Source organism: Plectropomus leopardus, chromosome 12 (genome assembly GCF_008729295.1).
Source record: "Plectropomus leopardus isolate mb chromosome 12, YSFRI_Pleo_2.0, whole genome shotgun sequence".
NCBI classification, from domain to species: Eukaryota; Metazoa; Chordata; class Actinopteri; order Perciformes; family Serranidae; genus Plectropomus; species Plectropomus leopardus.
Window position 1 is genome coordinate 21,616,118 of NC_056474.1, and position 22,885 is coordinate 21,639,002.

General features: G+C 39.0%; 1 protein-coding gene across 1 annotated transcript in view; it reads left to right on the top strand.

Moving 5' to 3' along the window:
* LOC121951124 (low-density lipoprotein receptor-related protein 8-like) overlaps nt 1–22,885 on the top strand; it is a 100,480-nt gene that overhangs the window by 58,671 nt on the left and 18,924 nt on the right. The window contains exons 6-10 of the mRNA XM_042497353.1: nt 5,819–6,199; nt 9,458–9,580; nt 11,865–11,987; nt 17,108–17,227; nt 17,888–18,013. Of these exons, the coding sequence (XP_042353287.1) occupies nt 5,819–6,199; nt 9,458–9,580; nt 11,865–11,987; nt 17,108–17,227; nt 17,888–18,013 (873 nt within the window). The remainder of the gene's footprint in view (nt 1–5,818; nt 6,200–9,457; nt 9,581–11,864; nt 11,988–17,107; nt 17,228–17,887; nt 18,014–22,885) is intronic.

Genomic DNA, 22,885 nt, shown 5'->3' on the forward strand with positions numbered 1-22,885 from the left:
CACTGGTTGCTGCTGGCAACAGTCTCCCATCATCTAAGCTGCCAGAAAAAGTAAAGTATGTTGCACTGCCAGCTTCTGACTACCACGGTGGTAGTCACAGAAAAGGTTCTCCCATCCAAGTTATTAAGGAAAGGACAATATATGACTGTGTGCCACCAGTTCTCAGTGAATCTAGTTGATGTTATTGTGTATTTTCTGTTTAATTATGCATTGTTCATTATACTAAGCAAACAAAGTTTTGTCTGCCTTTATAAGAAAAAGAATAAGGGTAGCCACCACATCTAGAGATAATTCAAAATGAACTGAACTCTATTTGGTCATAAACAGCAAAAATGCACACAGAAATAAAATTAAGGACCAGAAAAGTTGCCATTCTATCAAAATTAGTGTAAGTTGCTCATTTTAGCAGAGTAAACACCCAAGACATAAATGTGTTTACGTCTCTAATGAGATGTCTGCTGTGCCCCATGATCTGTGAATTATTTGGTTTACTTGTGATCTCTCTTGCTGGCTGTCACAAGAACAGGAGTTACAGTTTACAGTCATGCCAGCAGCTCTGTGATGCTGTACTGAGGCACAGCAGTACTTTGATCTAAATGCTAATATCAGCACATTTGCTCCCAACAACGATTCTGACATACAAATGTTTAGCAGATTTAATGTTAAGCGTGACCTCAGCATCATGTAGTGGTAGACATGATCAGATTTAAGTGTTTCACATTACAGCAAAAACAGCATCTGATGTCTCTGTGCATACATATACATAGACATGTACTTCACAGTAGGAGTGTAACAGCAGGGTAACAAAAAATCATAGTTCATTTTGGAACCCACAGAAAAAAATGTATGTAACATAGCATCAGGTTTGTTGTTGTGTGTGACATTTTATTTACTATCACTTATGTTTTTTTCATTTTCTCCCCATATTCTGACTCTCCCTTCGTACATACCAATTAGCGGAAATTATGTGTGAAAAGAGTCTGAGTCTGAAATGTTTGAAAAATGCCAGGCAAGTGGGGCAAAGAAAAAAATAATAATTTGGGGTCCTTGAAAAGTCATGGAAATGTTTTGCTGATGTTCGTATTCATTTAGAAAGAGGTATAAAGTTGCTCTTGTGAACTTTGGTTCCGTGTTACTTGCATCAATCCACATACTGTGCATTTTGCGGCTGTGTGCACCAGGTCATGACTCACAGACTGTGGCAGTGCAGTACAAATACACATTTTGTTACAGCCTGATGTACTTCATAGACTGTACATGCAATGTATGCATGCATATGTACATATTCATTTGGTGCTTAGTATTGATACTATTTTTCCTCTTTTGTACATCAGTCATAAATTATGTAAATAGATGGAAAAACAATCTGAAACTCGAACTTGCTGAGTGAAATGCAAGGTCCCTCTGCAATTTCTTTTTCATTTAAAACCCACTGACTTGTACAACATTACACGCAGGCAGTCTGTGGGCTCAAAGTTGCTCCAAAGTCTTCAAATTAATTTACTCAGTGCCCCCACAGGAAAACAAAGTCTCTCAACAGTGTAACCAGGCCACTCATGTACATTACTAATGGTCTTCCCCCTGTGTAATAATGTACATGTCAGTTGAATCTCCTTAATTATTTAGTGCCAAATTAGTATTGAGTTAGCATAGAGGCATAACAGGGACAGTAGTTATAAAACACATCAGAATTAGATGGAGTGTGTTTAATATTCATGAATATAAACCCTTTCACAGAGCCGAATCTTGACGCTTGTTTTTCCTATCAGTTGTTTTCCCCGTGCTTCTGTGGCAATCATGTCGGTAACAGTGAATTAATTAAACACTGAGAAAACAGACAGCGACTTAAACATATGGTATAATTACATAGCATAGTAATTAGGACACTATCTTGCATCTGATTATTGTTCACCCAGTGAACATGTGGAATTGCATATGATTTTCCACTCTACTCTGACATTTCATTTCCTTTTTCTCTGTCCGTTTTTGATTCTGTTTGCTTTCAGTGTTTTAGCTTTAAACAGCCAGCGAGGAAAACTACTCAGCTTTTCATTATGTTCAAGTGATGGTGAGATGTAGCCACCTTCATTTCTTTTCAAGACACTTCACCTGTTTTTTTCTGTTGCCATTTAAATGCTAATCCCAGTTTTGATAAATACAAATCTGTATCAGAATTGATAATAACTGTGCATGCACATAAAATCTGGACTCTAGACAACTATATACGGGTATCTCCTTAACTTAATTGTCAGAAACATTTGAGATATTATATAGATATGGATTTAGGAGAAAATAGAACTACTATTTGTGCAGCAATGGAGATGGTATAAGAAATAATAAAGGCAGTTTATAATGATCAGTATTATATTGGTATTTATATTGACCCACAGAAGCCATTTGATACTATTGATATCAGTCAATTATTGAGAAATTTGAAAAGAAGATTTAGGGAGGTCACCTGGGAAATGCCCCATAGATAAGTTATTTGACCCAACCTTTCCATACTATACATAAATGATGTTTTCAATGGCACTGATTTGTTCAAATTTGTTCAATTTTGCAGATGATACTAATCTATTTTGCTCTAGGAAAAATGAAAAAGAACTTTCTTATGCCATTGAAAAGGAGTAGGAAATTCTCAAAATTTGGTTTGATGTCAATAAACGGGCTCTCAATATTAAGAAAACTAAATTCATGGCTTTTGAAAAGCTAAAAAAAAAAAAAAAAAAAAAAAATGATGGGGATGTTAAATTAAAAATCTGTGCAGATTAAACTGAAAGGGTTTTTGAGACAAGGTCTTTATGGGTTGTGATTGATCATAAATTATGTCATAAAAATTGAAAAATAAATAGCAATCTTGTATAAATCTAGGGATATATTAAACAATGAGGACTTGTATATTATTTATTGTTTACTGAGGGTCAACTTTTAGAATGATGATAAATTCGACAATCTTACTTGAAAACGAGCCATAGGTATTGTTAATTAGGCTGGTTCTATAAGTAAACTAATCCGTTTTTTTCAAGTTCACAAACCATGTAATTTAATGATTTGGAATATAATGAAATATTGCAAATTATGTTAAGAGACATAACAAACTCACTCCCAGACCGTGTACTGTACTGTACTGTTTTTTTGTACAGGAGAGCAGATATGATTTGAGTTTAGTGTACAAACTTAGTTTTGAGGGTTACAAGTCTGAAATATATTTTATTGTTGGAGCTTAAATTGATGAGAATATAAGGACGGGCATATATAAGCTTTTGCTTCCTTCTGAGCCTTTTCACTTAATACTAAATGCATATATAGATTTCTGAATGCCTTAATAATTTATTTTTTATACTTACTGTGTGATTACTGTATAAAACACTACCCCTTCTACTACTACTACTACTACTACTACTACTACTGTTGGACCAAACCAGCTACTCTTTTTGCATCTTGTCAGGTCACTGACAAGATGCTACCGCTTTACAACGTGCTGACTCTGTGTAGAATGTTTTAAAGCATTCTCTTCCTGTAACCAGCCATAACAGCCAAAGGCAGCGGTGTCGAAGCTGAACTCCCTGTGGTTTGTGTAAATATCAAATTCTGCTTCTCTCTGTGCTGGCCTCTGCGCTGCTATGGGCTCACAGTGGGAACCCAGACTCTCTTCACAGCCTGAGCGCTTTTGGCCAGACTTGAGTAGAGACAAAGAAGCTAGAAAAGGTAGCGTGAGAGAAAAGGATTTACAGAAGCCATGAGCTCGACTTTGTGAAGGGGAGAGGTAACATTACAGCATAAACTTTTCCTTCCTGTAGAGAAACATTTTCATGCAGTAAGGAAGAAAGCCAATACTCCCCTGCAAAGCCAAAACACAGAGACCAGAGTCTGACTTTTTAAAACAACTTAGGTCAAACAATAGAATTCCATAGAAATGTTTAATTAGGAAGGAGGTAACCAAACTGCAGTGAGTGGACTTTTGTAAAGATATCTGGTGAGATAGCCTCGGCTAACCCTACAGCTTATTTGCGTTGTAGCTAAATAGTGCAGTGGCTAAATCCAACCATAACTCAAAAAAAACTAGCTTGCTAAAAGCAAACTACCCCCACTTAATGGTGTAGCAAAACGGCCAATTACATCTCAGACTCTGCATGGTGGAATTTCTATGATTTTGTGTGTTTAAGCTACATTTAAATGAAATGTTGATGACAGACTTATTTATTTTATCCAGTAATTAGTTTGAATGGACAAGAAAACCTGGAGGGCCATTTTGTTTTAAGGTATTTTGTTTTTCTGTGTCCTTTAGAATCTCTCAGGTCATTTTAGTCTAACAATGATTTTTTTTTTCTTTTGGTATGACACATTGGCTGTCTGTAGTTGCTGCTCTCTGCATTTGTCATGTACTATATTATACAATAGCACCTATAACCTGTAATATGTAGGCGTGTGTTGCACACATACATCGTTTGGATAACCACGGTCTCCTCCTTGGTCACTGAAAAGACACAGATGAGCCAGAGGGCAGACAAGATAAAGCAAAATCCTTTGAGAGAGGAGAAGGACTGGCTGATGGCAGAGAGAGAGCTCTTTTATGTTTCGTTCGGATTTCTTTAAAAATTATAATATAAAAAATCATGGAAAGAAGGCAACAAGCAACTTAACATGAAATCGACCCAAGATTAGCAAGAAATTACTTAAAACCAAAAATATTATATTATTATTATTATAAAATTATTAATAGGTATTAATGTTATTTTCTTGCCATTTTTCTCTTTTTTGGGATAATATTTTAATAATCTCCCCAGCTAATTGTCAGGTAATTTCATTATCACCTTTTACAATTTTTCTTTATTTTTTTTTTAGTTTCTGTGATATATCGTACCAAGTTTTCAAAAAAATCAAACCATTATTGTTTTTAGGTTTCAAAGGTTTAAAATGCTTGTGAATGGTGTCTGAGCATATCACAAGAAAACTGACTTCGATCCAGGTCTGAAAGGGTTAAATGTGTTGCTCTCTCTGCTTGGAATCAGTCGCAAAATTACCCAAATCCTTGGGAGCGGGTCTCATCCGATGCATTTAAATTATTCTAAATGACTTGGAGGCAGGCACATGTGGCTGTGGATGTTTGGAATGTTGAGTAATGTTTTATTGATATCTTTTAATCTTGTAGTTTGTTCTCTTTTATATTAAATAATGTTTGTTTTATATCTGCAACAGTGTTTGTTTTGTGCTGCTGCCTGTTTCAATCAGGACACTCTTGAAAATTAGATTTTTAATCTCAGTGAGTCTTTTACTGGTAGCTAAATAAAGAGGAAGTCTCTCGCCGACTTCTTGTGATAACCACTGTCATTATGTCTCCTTCTGTCCAGCTTTCTTCTTCTTCCTGACTTTTCCCCAGTTATATTACCCATATTGACTTTCAGCCCACCTGAGAAACTCTATTACAGTCACCATGTACCCTTATTTGAAGCTAATTTAAACCAATATGTTTCTCCCCTCTGGTCTTATTTTCTCTCATCTACCTACAGCTGTAGCCAATTTCAAAGCTTCATCTTTCATTTCATGCATTACAAGCAAAACCAGAAACACCGGTGTGCATTTCATTTTGTCTGTGAATGTGCTTTTTACATCTCAATTCATATTTAAAGCACAAGGCCTTCAAACAATCATTTAATTACACTTTTCAGCAATGATGGGAGATAAAGTAATAGCGGATTAGCAGAAGTGTAAATTGCAAATAAATGCAACACTTCCCCTGCTTCAGGGCTGGTGCAGTAAGACAGACAGGCATCCTTTCTGAGTTTTGTTCCCTCTGCTCTTCCTGTAGATGCCAAAGCTTGCCCCAGCGGTGAGTTTATGTGCGCTAACCGCAAGTGTTTGGCCACCGTGTATGTGTGTGACGGTGACGACGACTGTGGAGACGGCAGTGATGAGCTCAAGTGTGCCTCCCCTCTGACCTGCGGGCCCAACCATCTCCGCTGTAACACCTCAGAGTGTGTGCCACTCATGTGGAGCTGCGATGGAGACCCCGACTGCTCTGACAGTTCAGATGAGGGGCCAGAGCGCTGTGGCGGCGACGGGGTGCCGTATCTATCCAATCGCCGGACAAACTGCACTGCTGAGGAGTTTCGTTGTGCCAATGGGGAGTGTGTGCGGCTGACTTGGAAGTGTGATGGAGATCCAGACTGCAAGGACAAATCTGATGAGTCTGATTGCCGTGAGTTTGTCTTTCTGACTCTTTTTTTCATCTCTTTTTGCATGTCCTTGCCTTCCGCCCCTTACACTTTACTCTCTTGTGCACCTTTCTCCATGTTTTTTTCACATTGCAGAAGCTTATAGGTTCTCTGTTGTTTAAAGACTATCCTTCTATTCTTATTTAAAAGGCTGTCTTCTCTGTCTAAAAGGATTTTTCTATATATGGTATGTGTAACTGGGTCCATCTAAACTTTCAGTGCAATGTAGAACGGTACATATGTAACCACAAAGAGGCTGTGTCCCAGATCCATACTTCATGCTAATTCTAAGCAGTTTTTGAGTTTGTAGTCTCAGTGGAGACATACATTTAAAAAAGTCAGTGTTCATACAAACAAGGCATGCTTTTTTGAGTGTGAGTCCCACAAAGAAAATGAAAGAAGAGCTATTCATAGCTGCAAGATATTAAATCAATTTGCAGATGGTGGTAAAACAGCTCAAGAAAATCAAAAGCAAAAAATAGTGTAACATCTGAAGAGAAAATATTTTACTTTCTCTTTTGAACTTTAATTGGCAGTGACTTCTAAAGCAGCAGTTTGATTGCACACAAATTGCAGAATATCCTGTTATTCTGAAATCTTAGTACATAGTACTCTATCTTCAAAGAGAAAGTACAGTATTATATAATATATAATGCATTCTGTGTACAGGTAGTAGGACGTAATACAAGATCCACCTCTTTTGCTCGAGGCTGCTCGTAGAACCATGGTTTTATACACGACTGTCGGTTTTTGTTTGTATTGGCGAGTTTTGTTACAATTTCTGTGGGTTTTCATCTTGAATACAGGGACAGCAAAAAGGGAACACAAAAATGTATATGTTTCCTCTTACCTGTAGTGCTATTTTTTTATCTAGATTATTTTGTTGTGAGTTTTCTGAGTTTTGGAGATATCGTCCATAGAGATGTCTGCAAGCCAACCTTATGGCTCAGCCAAGGAAGATTTCATTCATTTTTACACCTGGGCTGTCACGAGCACCAGCCTCTCATCCATGAGTAGATTTATGCTTCTTCTGCATGGTGATACGGTTGGCCAGTGTAGTTTGGTAGAAAGAATATCGTTCCTACATGAAACTGCTCACAACAAGGTCTGTGGATTATCTCAAGAAACTTGCTCATGATTTCTGGAAAGAGATAAAAATATAATTTTTTGATTTTTGGGTGAAGTGACCCTTTACATTTAAGAAGCCATATTGTTTTCTTCTATAAATATTTTAAACATGAGTATCTAGACCTTATGTATTTGTTATGCATGTCTTCTTTTAGACAGTTTTAGACCAATCAAATTTCAACACATTCAGAAATAATTACACTGAAGGTCAGTTTCTTTTACATTATCTTTGTGTGGGCGGTATGTTCAGATGTGTTTGCTTTGAGACTAGGGAGTAGAAAAAAAAATCTCAAACAATATCTCCTTCCTCTTCTGAGGTGATACTTTGTCATTTAGCACATTTCCACTCTGGTGGGAGTTGGTAGAGGCTTTCTTTTTTCTAAATGTGCCTGGTAAAGAATCTGTTTCTGTTGATAAACACAGTGTGAAGATGGGGCCTTCTGATAAAACAGGTTTTCCTATTAGCTGGTCATGGATGGGGGAGCCCTGAAGCTCTTGTCTCACTAAGCCAGAGTGTGAAGCCCAGATAGTCCCACTATTCATTATCAAGATGTGTGGTGCACACATCAAATGCACTTCTCACTCTCCGTGGTGTCATATAAGCAGCACTTACAAGGGATTGATGTTTTGTTAGCCAGCTGGAGCTCTGCATTAAGGGGGAGGCCTGGAGGCAGGTAGAGGCACAACCTCGGATTTGTCCAGAGGTTTCTGTGGTAACCATTTGTGCTCTACCGCCACTATCTTTGCTATATTTACATGCTTTAATGTCTGTGTCAGGATTGATTTGCCGTATAAATTAAATTTTCTTCCAATGCTTCAGCTGAAGACGAATGCGATTGTGATTAATCAATATATTTCAGACATTTAACTAACACTGTATGCATATGTCTGTATGCATGACGAGGTCTCAGGCCTCTGGCCTCTCAGATCTCTAGATTGATCTCTCAGATACAGAGAAACACTGTTTGAAGTGTAATATAGCCAAAGTCAAACCAACATTGCAATGTAATACAGTAGATCTGAATTTTCACACAGCAAAAGCTGCAACAAAAAAAGCACACCAAAAAAAAAACAAAAAAACAAACACATTCTGGTTTGAAATGCCTGGCCCAGTGTATTACACTAAGTACAACCCCTTTATCCCTTTGGTCTTACTTTGCACTCAAATAAAGCACCCTTAATTAGCACAAGTGGCTGGATGCACCCTAAGTGCAGTTGTGGCATGGACTTAAGTCCATTCACCATAGGTCATATAAGTAGGGCCACGCAGACAGACATTTTTTATCATCATCAACATCAATGCATACATTAATATATCTCATTTCATCGTCACACCTAGGCCTGGCCTACATGATGGGACAGTGTACATGTTGACTGTTTCGAATTTTGGGTTGGTCATACAATAGAGTTATTGAGTGTTGTGAGTAATACAGAACATGAGGAACACACTGAATCCCAATATAAGAGTAAAAAAATTGACGGTTAGATTTTTTTTCCCATATTGTTAAGAGTATCCTCGTCCTGTTGTGTGTTTGTGCACGTGTCGAGGCTACAGCGTTACGGTTGACATTACAATCCCTCTGTTTTGCTCATCTTGTGATAACCCTAAATCATATCCCCTCAGTCATATATATTGCTTTTTAGTGTGGTTTATAAAGGAGTTATATGAGCATACTGGGCCCTGTTGATGAAAAGCTTGTCTGTGCCTGGGATATTAATGAAATGTGGTCTGGCTTCATGCAGCCTCCATCTCTGCGTTACTATATTGAAAATCATTCATCACACGCCCTCAGGTTGACTGTATCTGTCCAAGGCAGCACCCAACACAGAGTGCGCATGATAGTAGTGCAGTACTGTACTGTATAGGTTATTGTACAACATTTTTAATTTCACGCATGCCTATATAAAAGGGTTTTTTTAAATGTCTTTTGGGCATGTCTTTCCTTTATTACGCAGATGAAAGTAGAGAGACTTTTGTAAAACTGATGAGGTGAAATGCAACAAAGGGTCTCAGGGTTGGTTTCGACACCAGGATGTTGTGTTCCTCTTGAAGGGATTAAAGGGGATTTACAAGTCCAATTTCAAGTGTGTGTGTTTGTGTGTGCCTCTTACAGCCCTGTTGACGTGTCGTCCTGATGAGTTCCAGTGTGGTGATGGTTCCTGCATCCATGGCACCAAGCAGTGTAACAAGGTGCATGACTGTCCTGACCACAGTGACGAATCCGGCTGTGTCAACGGTGGGTACACCTGTCATCACTGTCTGCATGTCTTGCTGCCAGGATCTGTCCTCGTCTCTGGCTGTTCACCTGTCCTCTTTTTTCATGCATGCGCCTGTTTGAATCTGTCTTCCTTTTTGCTGTTCTGTCTGGTAGTATTTAGATTTGCCTGAGTGTGTATCTGCCTTTTGCACATGTTCTGCTTTTTTTCTTTACATTTTTTTTATTCTTTTGTGGCTATAATAAAAAAAATCTATTTTTATTTTTACTTGTTTTGATTTAATCCTTTTAGAGAGCCCATAGCCCTTTTAATAAAGGCTAGTCCCATGTCGCTTTGTGGTATTTGTAAAACAGACAGAAAAAAATCAGAATTACAAGCCATGTACTGTTATAATGCTTGCATAATATTAGTATAGGCCACCTATGTCGATTTATTACTATAACATTAGTAATATTATCTGTACTAGTATTATTTCTACATATTTTTTTCCAACTCAGTTTGAGGCGATCCGTTTGATCAAATTTGGGGAGAAATAAGCAACATATGCATCCAAGATTAAATTTATCCCTGACGTTAGCCTGTAGCTACATGTACCAATGTATGTAATATAAACACTTTCAGTAGCGTGCCTGGAGCAGATGACCATAAAAAGAAATCCCATCACAAGTTGATATCAGCTTGTTGCCAAAGTAGAAAAAAATTTGGAAATGGTCTTGAGAACGGTCTGAAGTCTGAGGTTTTTGCTTACAGGGGTTACTTTTACATATTTTTTCATTTTTGAAAGCCACATTTAAAATGTACATACAACATTGTAATTTAATTCATATACGATAGAAACTAGTTATAGCATAACTGTTTATGTGTGACAAAAACTAAAGAAAAGCAAAAAACCCTGTAAGATTTCAGTACTGAAAAATGAGCTGTGGTTACTGGTGTTTTCAGCAAGTGTAGTGTATATTAATGCTACAGCAAACACTCCTCAAGTAGCTACCTTGTCAGAAGTTAAACAGAAAAGCAACGGTTTGCTGTTCAGCTAAACTGACTCATGTTTTTTCAATAAAGAATTCAGTCAAAAATATAATTGTGCTTGGGGCACTCGGTGGCTCAGTTGGTAGAGCTGGTGCCCCATATATAGAGGCAGTGTCCTTGCCGCAGCGACCGCAGGTTCGAGTCCGGCCTCGGCCCTTTGCTGCATGTCACCCCCCCTCTCTCACCCCATTTTCACGCTATGTCTGTCCTGTCAAATAAAAGCAATTAAAAATATCTTTTAAAAAAAATATATATATATAATTGTGCCGTGATCTGATTTCATGCTGCACACAGCACCACACGGTGAAAGGTGTCGGCTTCCTTCTTGAGCCTGTCGCCTGCAGCTCTTCATCTAACAGCTCACTTTTGCTGCTTCCTCTTGTTTCTTTACATCATTCAACATTTAATACTCAAAAATGCAGAAAATGTAAATGCATTTTTGATGATGATTGCTTTCCGCACTAACTTTGTTTCCTGGCAGCTTCATTAAGAGCCCCCCCATATAATATGAAGCAGACCCAGTAGCATTTGCATTAGCAGCAATTCATTAGAGCTCTGATACATTGAACAGTAAACAGTGATATTCATAAAAAGAAATTACAGTGAATTACATGACATGCCATGTCATCTGATACCTCATGCGTAGTTTGACAATGTCCAGAATAGGGATGGAAGAATCCACCTCTCAAAATGCTACTAAAGAGAGGTAATTGCAGAATGTAAATACACTTAATGGATCTTGCAGAAAAATGTTGGCCATAAATAGCATCAAAAATAGAACTGATTTTATGGAAACCATAAGGTTTTGCTCCCAATAATCTTATATGGGATTTTTCTGGATATGATGATTGTGAACTGATTTCCTGTATTGACCACTGATATGTTGTGAGGATCCAGCCCAGTGCTCTCTGCAAGCTGATTTCATTATTACTCCGTCCTCTGACTATGATGCATAATTTACCAGCATACTGCAAAGTAATGTTACAGGAAATTAAGCCCTGGCACTGTGAAACTGGACCAAATTAAAGTTCAGCTTTTATTACGCTGGGCTTTTTATGTGGGATGATATGAATATCTGAGTGAGAAGTATTTTTTGGCTGTCACTTGTTTCATGTGACCCCCCCCCCAGTATTTGGTGAACCACTGGAGATTTCAATTTGAAATCACACTTTTTGATGCACGGTGCTCTGAATCAGTTTGTTATAGCTTATGCAAATAAATACTCATGAGGTTTATCATGCAGATGCTGATCTATCCTCTGCTTTTCTGTTGCAGCCACCAAATGTGAGGGACCTTTGAAGTTTCTGTGTAAGAATGGAGAGTGTATTGATAGCTCCAAGGTGTGTGACTCTGTCAAGGACTGCAAGGACCGATCTGACGAGCCCAAGAAGGAGTGCGGTAAGAGGACTTTTTCTACTCACAGGAACTTGGTGGTTAACATACACTTTTACCTTTGATCTACTGGGATGAAATGACAGAGATTGTGTGTGTCAGCGGAGCTTTTTTGTTAGCCCTGTGCAATGAGTGCATTACATACACATTATTATAAAAGGTTTTGAGCAGTTAATGTAGCAGCGTAATCCTGTTTGCCATAACAAAATGCGACTACCTACCTCCTATTACCTTGCATTTCAAAGGCTTCGGAGGTGCACTCAAATTAGCAGCAGCCTCCGTTGATCAGAACAAGAGCCTGCGTGTACTAATTACCATCAAACAGTTGAAAAAAAAGCTTCTTCTGCTCTGCAAAAATCTCTCTCTTCCTTTCTCCGTAAACACTTCCATCTCATAAAGTCCCCCTCCAGACACTTTTGAAGGTATAAAATACTAATACATAATGGTTTAAAAAAACATAAATGAAAGTGAAGTCTTAGTTAAAGAAACAAAGCATGAGTCCAGGAGCTCAGTGAGAAAGTTTCTGATGTTAGAGAGTAGGAAGCAGACAGACACTCTCATAAAATGACATGACATCTCAGAGGCACATGAGGTTGAGAAGGGATAAGTGACAGATGGCAGAGTAGACTGACCTCTGCCAGAGATGGAAATTACAAGACTGAAACAGGTATTCCAGAGAGTAAATCTCCTCCCTTTCTCCCTCTCTCTCTCCCCATACCTCCCTCTCTCCTTCAACTCAGGTCTTGTTCTCAGCTCATTAAAAGCGTGTCCACACACACCTAGCTCATCGCTCTGCTCGCTCAACCGTTTACTCGCAAGATGTTCCCTGAAACAAAACACACATACAAAAAACTACACAGAGAGAGAGACAATGATACTCCCTGCTGCACTGAAACACACTTATACGTAGGTGTTCAGTGTGATTGCATTTGCCACATCAGCCTTACATCAGGGGAAAGTAAAGACATTGCATTTCACTCTGTGCTCAAGCAAATGTTTTTCTCCGTTTCCCATCTCATTAGAAATAATGGCATTTCACCACAGTACTGACTCATTACTCTGAAGACTATTCATTTCTTAACACTGTACCATCACTTCCAGCCCTTACTGAGAGAAAAGGAGTGAAAATAGCTAGTACATAATGGGTTACCATGGTGAGAGAGGGAGATGCAATAGAGATGGAGAGACGTCATGTTTGTTTGCCCATGGGAAAGTGACCTCTAAATCGTGGCTGTCCTTGGAAGTGGTCTAGAAAAAGCAGTTCATGTTGTCACACGGCCTCTCCTGAGGCAACTCTGTTTCCCACCAAGTACCTCTCAAAGAAACAGGATTGAGTGACTCCTCAAATACAGCCACATCTCGGTCTTTCTTCTGTCTGCAGTTAATTCTGCACCGACATGAAGGGAGTTAGCAGGAGCTACTGTGAGTGGCAGGTTGCTGTCAACCATCCAGCTGAATTAGAGATGGGAATTTAATGCTGGCGGTTGCAGCGCTCATAGTCTGCTGGCACTTTCACAAAGCAAAGATGATCCCACTAAAGTAACCCTCAGTCAATCTTTGGAGAGTCAACTTTATCTTTCTTTATTTTTGTTACAATAAATAAAGAATAATGTGGAGCAGCTGACAGCTAACTTTCCTCAAAGCTCCACAGATGAGCTGAAGAGGTCAACCTCAATCCCTGCAGTCAGTGTTTTGCCTGTAGTGGGTCTAACTGAATGAAGTCCACACTTAGCAGGACTGATTTTCAGCATTTTATTGCAAGGCACAAGAAATGGCATCAGCATAAAAACTAACTTTCGAGGGGTCTCTTGCATAAATGCTATGTTTATGTAAACATAAAAATCATGAGCCAACGTGGTCTCAACAACGTCAGCATTGCAAGCTACCCCGCAGCGCTGCTTGACATGTCTTCAGCAACATCTCCTCTTACTATCAGGTCAATAGGCACGTTTGCTATTGTTTAATAAAAGGACTAATACCACTTTCATATCTGTATGATAAATATAAAGATGAAGCCTGCAGCCAGTTAGCTTAGCACACATTAGCACATTAAAGTCTAAAAACGACATGATGCAGTCACAAAAAACACACCAAACGGTGGCGAAGTGCATCCTGCATTGAGCTGCCATGCAAAAGCTGTGAAAAGCTGCGGCAGCCTTTCTGAGCTCCAGCCGTTAGATTCTGCAGCAAAGTGCTGCCAAAGAATACCTCCAGCCAATCAGTTAATACAGGAGTCCTACGAATCCTGTGACATGTTGGCCTGTGTTACAAAGGATTTCCTCCTGCCTGAAACACATATACACGTCTCCTGGCTGCAGAAAGATGGGATTGTTGAGGCGAGCTGCACTCAATGTTGCTTTGTGTGTTTTCGGTGTTACAGGGGATAATTTGCTTGAATATTCTTGGCCAAGCGTAGTAACATTTTGGAGTTTTTTCATAGCTATGAGCTTGCAAAGAAACCAGCCTAAATGTCTGCTGGGAAGAGAATAAGTGTATATCACAAAATGATGAACTATCCCTCTAATGTCATTTTTGGTAAAAATACAGAAAACTAAGGTTGGAAAGAAACAGGGAAAATGTAGAACATAAAGAAAAAGTGAAGTCAGCAAAACTGCACAGTTTGTATAATAATACAGTGTGCTGTCTAGACACAAAATATTTTAGGGCTGGGACACATGCTGCATCTTAATAACTGACTGAATAATGCAAGGTTGGGCACTAGGTGCTACTGTTGTGCCTACTCTGGGCCACCTTTTAAGCGTATGGAGGTACAAACAACATACAACCAGCACTGTATCTTAGGCTACTCACCAGATACTGATTGGAGCTGATCTTTCCAGGCATTTTGGAAGAAGATAAGTTCTTTTCAAAAAATAGGCACTTAGGAACACTTGCATGCCATGGTAGAGCGCCTTCCACACATCTAATTTGACAACAGTTGATTTGATGGCCCAAAAAACTCAGCATATTTACGGCCATTTGCCTCTCTATCATTAGGACAAAAGCTTTGTACCCTGTTTACTTCCTGTTGGCTACTACATTAAATTCATCATATTTAATTCCTTTTTATTTTAATTTTTAGAAATATAACCTTGGAAGTGTTAACCTGTTCCCTTTTCAAAAAAAAACTATCAAGTCCACATAGGATTTATAAGCATTCAATGTTTATATAACCCAGTAACATACACACTACTACACTGACCGAGACAAATAAAACTCAAAGAAAACTAACGTCATAGTATGTAAAGGTTAGTGTATTATTGTTATTTATATATTCAGCTGATAAAGCTTCATTTAGTCTCGGTGGGGGGTTTGCAGGTGCTTTTCTTCAGGCTTACTGTTTACTAACTCACACACATACTGTACAGTAACCCTGCTTTCAATGACTGATGATATAAAGCTCCCCGGCTATTGACAAATGTGTTACACTAGATTGGGTAGGATGCTGTTGACAGAATTAAGCGCTCTCTCGTATTGAGGAGTGAGGTTTCTCTTGCAGTTTAATCCATTTTTCTCTTTATCACCCCTTTCCAGTTGTCAGTTGTTCATTGTGCAGCCAGGCTTAATTGTTTGTGTAAAAAAACAAAGCTTGTATGCTGTTTAATGAAATGTTGGAGATATTTTTTTCCTGGTGATCTTAGCTTTTACTCAGTTGGCTTAGCTTTTATAATTTATTGGAAAAATAATCATTATTTTTTTAAACCTAACATGGATGGGAAAGTGTTCGAAAGAGCTTTACACATGATTAAAGTACGCTCCTGATTAATGCTGTTGCACCGTGTATGATCAAAAATACTTCTGTGTGTAACAGCTTGTAGTTGCTAGATGATGTAGAGAATACACTTGTGGAAGAGATTTTAAAAAAAAACTGACCAAACAAATTTTTCATTGACTTTTTTTTTTTGCTATCAAATGATTCATAAAGCCATTGTGTGCTGCACAGTCAAATCTGACTGCCTCTGCTGTCTTATTATGTGCCAACCTTGTGCCAGCTGCTTTGACCTAGTTTAAAAAGAGAGTGGTTGTGTTTTTACATCTTGTTTTTTCTGCTTCTTTCATTCTACATCACTCTGCCTCGATTTAAACAGCGTGCCTGTTTAATTTAGATGTCCTCACTTGCTCCTGTGATAGATCCTTATGGGACATCTCAGAATCCCAGTTCACAGCATTAATCCCCTCAACACACATATTTCATATCCCTGCAGATGGACCTGATTCTCGGTTTTAAGAGCTTACCGCGTGTGTTGTTGTGTCTCTTTGATTCCCTTTTTCACTTTTGAGAACATCTGATAAGGATTTCAAACAGGATGGGGAAGAGCTGAGCACAAGAGCAGAGATAAAATAAAGATTATGAATTTGATATCCATTTTCCACACCTGTGTGGCAGGTATATTCAGACACCTTTATCAAATATCACAAGCCTATTCACTCTACTTAGCCCTTTTTTAGAAATATATCACAGCAAATGAGGCGGAAGACTTTTTCTAAATCTGATTATGACCTTTTGAAGGTCCATTGTGAAGGATTTAGGGGGTTATATTGGCAGAAATTGTAATGTACTACCGTATAATAAGTCCGTTTTCTTAAGTGTACAATAAAGTGATCATAAGAATCGTATTTTTGATGACATCAGAATGAGCCGTTTATATCTTCATAGAGAGTAGATCATTGTATATGGAGATCACCATGTTTCTACAGTAGCCCAAAACAGACAAACCAAGCACTGGCTCGGGACAGGGCCATTTGTGTTTTTGTGTTTTCCTGTTGTCCACCATAGTTTGCAGCCTCTTCACAATGAGAGCATCGGAAAAAGACTGATTTTATAAAATAACTGCTTTATTCTGTGTTTAACATTTTTATCACCTGGTCTGTTTATTTTAGAGAGAAAGAGACCTCAGCAGATTCATCCCCCAGTAAAGACCTCCTCAACAGTAACCAATGGCAGAACTCTAATGAGGAGAAGTTTCAGCTCGTTGCAATCTTTAAGGCTCACCAATATATGCCACTAAATCCCCCTAAATCATACACACTGTTGCTTTAAATGACCTATTGAATGACCATAATGTCCCCACCTCTTCTATGACTGGCTGCACTTGAACACTGTCTTTTTCTCTTTTGTCTCCTAGGGCTGAATGAGTGTATGATTAACAACGGTGGCTGCTCCCATGTCTGCATGGACCGACCAATCGGCTTTGAGTGCCAGTGCCCGACTGGCTACCAGTTATTGGACAAAAAGACTTGTGGTGGTAAATAAAGAATAGAAAGACACAGATAGAAAGAGAGAGATAAAAAAATCTGAGTGGCAGGTTGGCTGCTGACCCAGCTACTATGATTGTGTGTCTGTGTGTGAGTGTCTATGTGAGTGAGTGTGTGTATTTGTGGTGTATTGCTTTGGGCAGCTCTCAGCTCTCGAGCTGTCTGTCTTTGTTTAATGTGCCCAGCCTGTCACTCCCACAGGGAAACTAGCACAGTCATATTACTCTCTCTCCCCCACACTCACACACACACACACACATAAACTCTGTCCTTCACACCCTTCCCCATCCTTTTAGCATGAATGTTTCTCCATCGCACTCAAGGAAAAAGCCTGAGATCTGCTGGAAGGAGGCAGAACAGAGAAGTCGAAAGGGACACACCTCGTCTCCTTTTCGACTTCTTCATTGACAGAGAGACATCATATCTGTGTGTTTCTGTGGCACTCGCAGTTATAAATGTGCATATTTAGACATCCGTTACAACTGTTAACTTTATAAATTTATTGATATATTAACATTTTTGGCATTTAGTTGCCGCTCTTATCTAGAGCAGCTCATGAGGGACTATTAGTCACTGTCTTTCTCTGTCTGACCGGGTCTGTCTCTGTCTCACAGTTGATTGATAACCTCTCTTCCCTCTTCTCCGTTCAGACATTGATGAGTGTGAGAACCCTGATGCTTGTAGCCAGATCTGCATCAACTACAAGGGGGATTTTAAATGCGAATGCTATGAAGGTTACGAGATGGACCCCGTTACGAAGACCTGCAAGGCAGAAGGTAAGTCGCAAATGCTCATTGACCAACAATGCAAGTTTTCGGAGACAATAAGATTGAAAGTGATACCTTGCTGATTTTCAACCGTGGGTAATATGTGTAAATGAACTGTTGTAAATCTCCCTACATCTTGCCAGTGCACAAATCTCCCTGCTTATCTCCCAGTTTCGATCATTTTTGCTGGTTCTTGGACTGTTGCTCATATTACAGATTGGATTTCCTCATTTTTGTACATCCATCGTCACAGACACAGAAAAAATAGAAGCAGATCAGGAGAGAAACACCCCACCCTCTTTCTTAAACTCAGACCAAGCTCCAAACAAACAAGAAAACTAGGAAATGCAAATTAAAATATGAACCAAGACTCTGTTCCTGCGTTGCCTGTTTTTCACCGAAAATGTTTTAAGAAACATATTTTATTGCAACTCAACTCAAGAATTATGAAAAATTTTATATAAATGTCTAAATGGACAAAATGATGGCGTGTTGACATTTTATATCCAAAAGGTCAAAGGTCATTTTCACTGTGACATCAAAATGTTCTGCAAAAACACTTCTCTGGCCATGAATCAAAATCGTATCTCAGCAACAGAAGGGGAGACATTTGGTCACACACTGAACTGGTGACACTAATCCTGAGACTGTGCTGATTGCATAGATCTGTTTTGCCAGGAGGAAGATGTGTGTAAAGCATCCATGTTTTAGAATTTATAGCTTCGTTGCAGCAACACTGATATTTGAATCACTGCCTGCTGTCATGGCTACATATGAGTGTGGACAGACATGGATCTAATTTGTAATTTTACTGGTTTGTGAATTGCATACAACCACGAGGCAGTAATTCTAGTTATATTTATGCAGTCTATAACCTAGATAGTTTCTTTTGTAAGAATACATTTTCCTCCACGGAAAGTTCAAAAAGCTGTGTTGTACAGTTGATAACAAGACATTCTCTCAGATATTGCGCTGTGCCTCATTAGTGCAACACTTTCACTAGCGGCTTTGTGCCACAGTGTCAAAATCCTCCTCGTCTCATAATCACAAACATCTTTTTGCTGTTAGGTTCTTATCATGGCTCTGTACTTACTTGTGTATTTGACATTATTGCTAAATCATTAAAAAAAAAAAAAAAAAGCAAGCATCACCAAGGCAACCACTCAGTTTCTCCCAGGCCAAATCTGTCCTCCAGTGTCCTGTCACATTAGACAGTTTCATGAGTGACAGACTGACGGGTTCAGCCATGCTGAACACTTATAATTAGGTTAAGCAACTCTTCAGGGGTACCTGACTGAGTCACAGTGGGGGCTAATTACACCAGATTTAATCTGCTGTCCCGCTAGGCTTGTAGACAACAGTTGTTAGACTAGTGGAGAACAAAGTGAACTGCAAAGAGGCCAATTAATTCTCTTTGACCTCCAACCATGGCCAAAAGCTATTGGCAAGAGGCTTCCAGAGAGAGGCCAGTTTATATGTTTATACTACATTCCCCCAAAATGTTCATTATTTAATTGGCAGGAAACAGTGAGTCAACTGAAATGTGGTGTTTTTGTCCCCATGGCTGTCGAATGCTGTGATTTAATTTCCCTCAATTAAGCTGATATCAAAGCTCAGCACTCACATGAATATGTTTGCATTTGTACACACTGCATATGTGTCTGGATTGTATCTGCCCCCTGCCTCTGTCTGCACTTGTGTATTTCTCTGTGCATGTCTGCCCGGTGTGTTTGCTATCAGTTTATCATGGCCAGGAGAGAACTGTGTGTCTGGCCGCGTGTCAAAAGCAGAATCGCAGTAAATGCAGCAGTTCCAGCGCTTGGTTTTGAGGAGATGAAAACCATCGCTGCCGTGACAGCTCATAAAACCAGCAGGGGGGCATTTTCCCCTTTAGATGGGTTGGGAATGTTGTCACTATAATGGGCAGTTTTTGAGAACACTTAGTCCTGACCAGCACTGTCATCATCCAGACTTTGGGCTTGGAGAGGAAGGAAAGGGAGGAAAGCGGGAACGTGGCGGAGAACGATACTACAATGAGGCTACGATACAGACTGTCAAAAGGAGAACTGAGGCGAGCGAGCCATTAATGAGAGAATATGATATCTGCCTCTGGAGATAACTGGCTGCAGCTGCCATCCTATTACCGTGCAATGTCAGAAAGAGATAGGCTCAATATAGATGTTACTAGACAAAGGTGGGCTGTAGTTGTCAGCCAAAAGTGATAAAACCTTCCCTGCAGGCATCTATTACCCTCTTTTCCTGCCAGAATTATAAGGAAATAAACATAAAGGCATAATAATGGAAGCTGCCCCTGCTCAGGTTTGGGGCTAATTAAAATGCTTCCTGGGTGACCTTATCACAAGTGGGCAGCTCTAAAAATAGGTGTGAGTGCACATACTGTGATGTAGATGCTCAGTATTTACGTCTGTTACTGCTGTAGCATGACAAAGCTATAAAACACAGTCTATACCTAAAATTAAGGCAAGAGTCTTTTGTGTCTCTCTATAATTTCATGTCGTTATAGAAGGATTTCATTTCCAGCTTTGTCTTTATCATTTTGTGTTTTTCTTTTTCCAGTATGCAAATATTCTCTGCGGTCCTCCTCTATAGCTCTGAGGCTGACAGCAAATATGTATTTTTAGCTATGCTAGCTTAAGGAATTGCAATCTGAGTTTGTTGGTTGGTCCACCACATTGTCACAGACTGAAATAACCTTTAAACTTTACAGACATTCATGGTCCCCAGTGGATGAAGCTACCATTCTTTGGTGATCCCACAATTTTTTTTGGTGAATGTATTTATCCATTTCTGAAATGTAATGAAATTTAAACACACATTTTTTACATTTTTGTCCGCCACCCACCCATCCTGGACGGTCCCACATAACATCTCTATGATTGCAATTACAAAATAGATAAATAAATGAATTAGTAAGAAGCATAAGGTAAAATAAACAAAAACGATGCAACAAAATATACATACACACAGACACATACATCTTAAAAAACAAAAAAACTAAAGTATAGTACATAATAAAAAAACAACCTCTCCTTTTTAATGTGATGGTTAAGTCATTGATGAAACAAAAGAACATGCAAAACAACTGATATGTATTGAGGGTGTGCATCAGTGGTGGACACATTTATTTGCCCTGTAGTGTGTTCTTCTTAGGGCCCCAACAGACTCAGATTATTCAGATGACTCTTTCAATGAACTTGATTTCCTCCAGGTTTAACAACAGCACAAGGCCTTGGAGCCCCAGAGAGGCTTTGGGGCAAATGATTTTTTGATGAGTTCAGCTAGACCTTTCTCCAATGTGAAGATGGGTCTGGCTATGCAGGACTACAGATTCCCTACTGATAAAATCAAATGGGATTAGGGAATGGAAAATCTAATCGAGATGGATCACATTAGATGCATTTGAGATGCATTCTGCTGCAAGGTGAGCCCTAAAATCCGTGGCTGCCCCTGTAATAAACACATTGCAGGTAATAAAAGATACAAGGTAATAAGACTTAACACTGTCCTGTGGGTTAAACTTGTTTGCTGTAGAAAAGTGAGTTAAAGGAATTTCAGAAGCTGATCCTTATTGTTTTGTTTCAGTGGCCAAAACAAGAGCAAGAAATTTGTCTGATTTAACTTGGTTCATAGTTGTTTATCGGCCCTCAGAGGAAATGACTGCATTGCTGGTCTTTCACTGTGTGTGTGCGCGTGTGTTTGTGCGTGCATGTGCACTCATGCATGTCCATTTAATTCTGCTGCCTGTGTAAAAGTTGATGGCTTGCTGTTTAAAGAGGTGCCACTGTATGCTAAGGTACCTCTGATCTATATTTGCAAGGAGAAGATAATACAGACTGTACAACTTAATGATGCATACAAATAGATCAATATAGCAACTATTCAGCACTTTTTAATAAAGGATTATTGTGCCTGCACTCTTGTTAGAGGAGATTATTGAGCTGTATCACACCAGCTTTACTCTGTAATATATCTATGTTAAAAAGATGACATTTAGAGTATCGACTTGGTGCGACAGATATGCAGCAGCACATTAAGCTGCAATGCCTTTTGACACCGTGGTGAAACTTCAGTGTTATTACTTTAGAGGAACATCTACATCATTGCCTGGCAAACAGCATTTCCCTTCATGGTCAACTGTCTTATCCAGCACACAAACATTTCAATGTGGTGTTGAAAAACACTATTTCTCAGGCTTACAGGCAGCTTTTTTCTTCATTTCCTCTCTTTGCTGCAGAATGACACTGTATATTTTGGGTTTAATTATTGATATGTGTGCAGACACAGCTATTATTTTTTATTTCTAATACAGTCTTAACCAGACCATGTTTGCCTCGAATGTATTTGAAGGGTTCTCTGTAGACACTCTTGTAAGAGGTTCTAAGTGGAACCTTTCACAGACAGTTTCAGGTATAAGTTGTTATGTTAGGTTCTGGCTGGAACCACGTGACAGGGTTCTAGGTGGAAACTTTATAAAATGTTCTACCAGAAACAAAACAATGTTCCTCTATAGGGACAAGCCGAAGAACCCTGTATGGTTATAGTTAGCATCTTTGTTTGTAACAGTGTATAAGGGGTGCTTTGTATAGAGGATATGCGCAGTTCCTGTTTTTTAGCAGTTTTTTGACAGGAGATAATGAATTGGACCCCTCTTTTGGCCCTTTACCAAACTGTCAAAACTAATGGCTGTTATTGAAGCACATCCTTACTTTGCCTACCAATGATGTATTCTTCTCACTAATGTATTCATCCTATTTCTAAACTGTTACTTTCACTGTGACTTTTCTATGATTGTAAGTTTCAGCTTGATTACCTCTCCCATTCTTAGGCTGCAAGTTCATACATTTTCACAGTGTTTAAAAT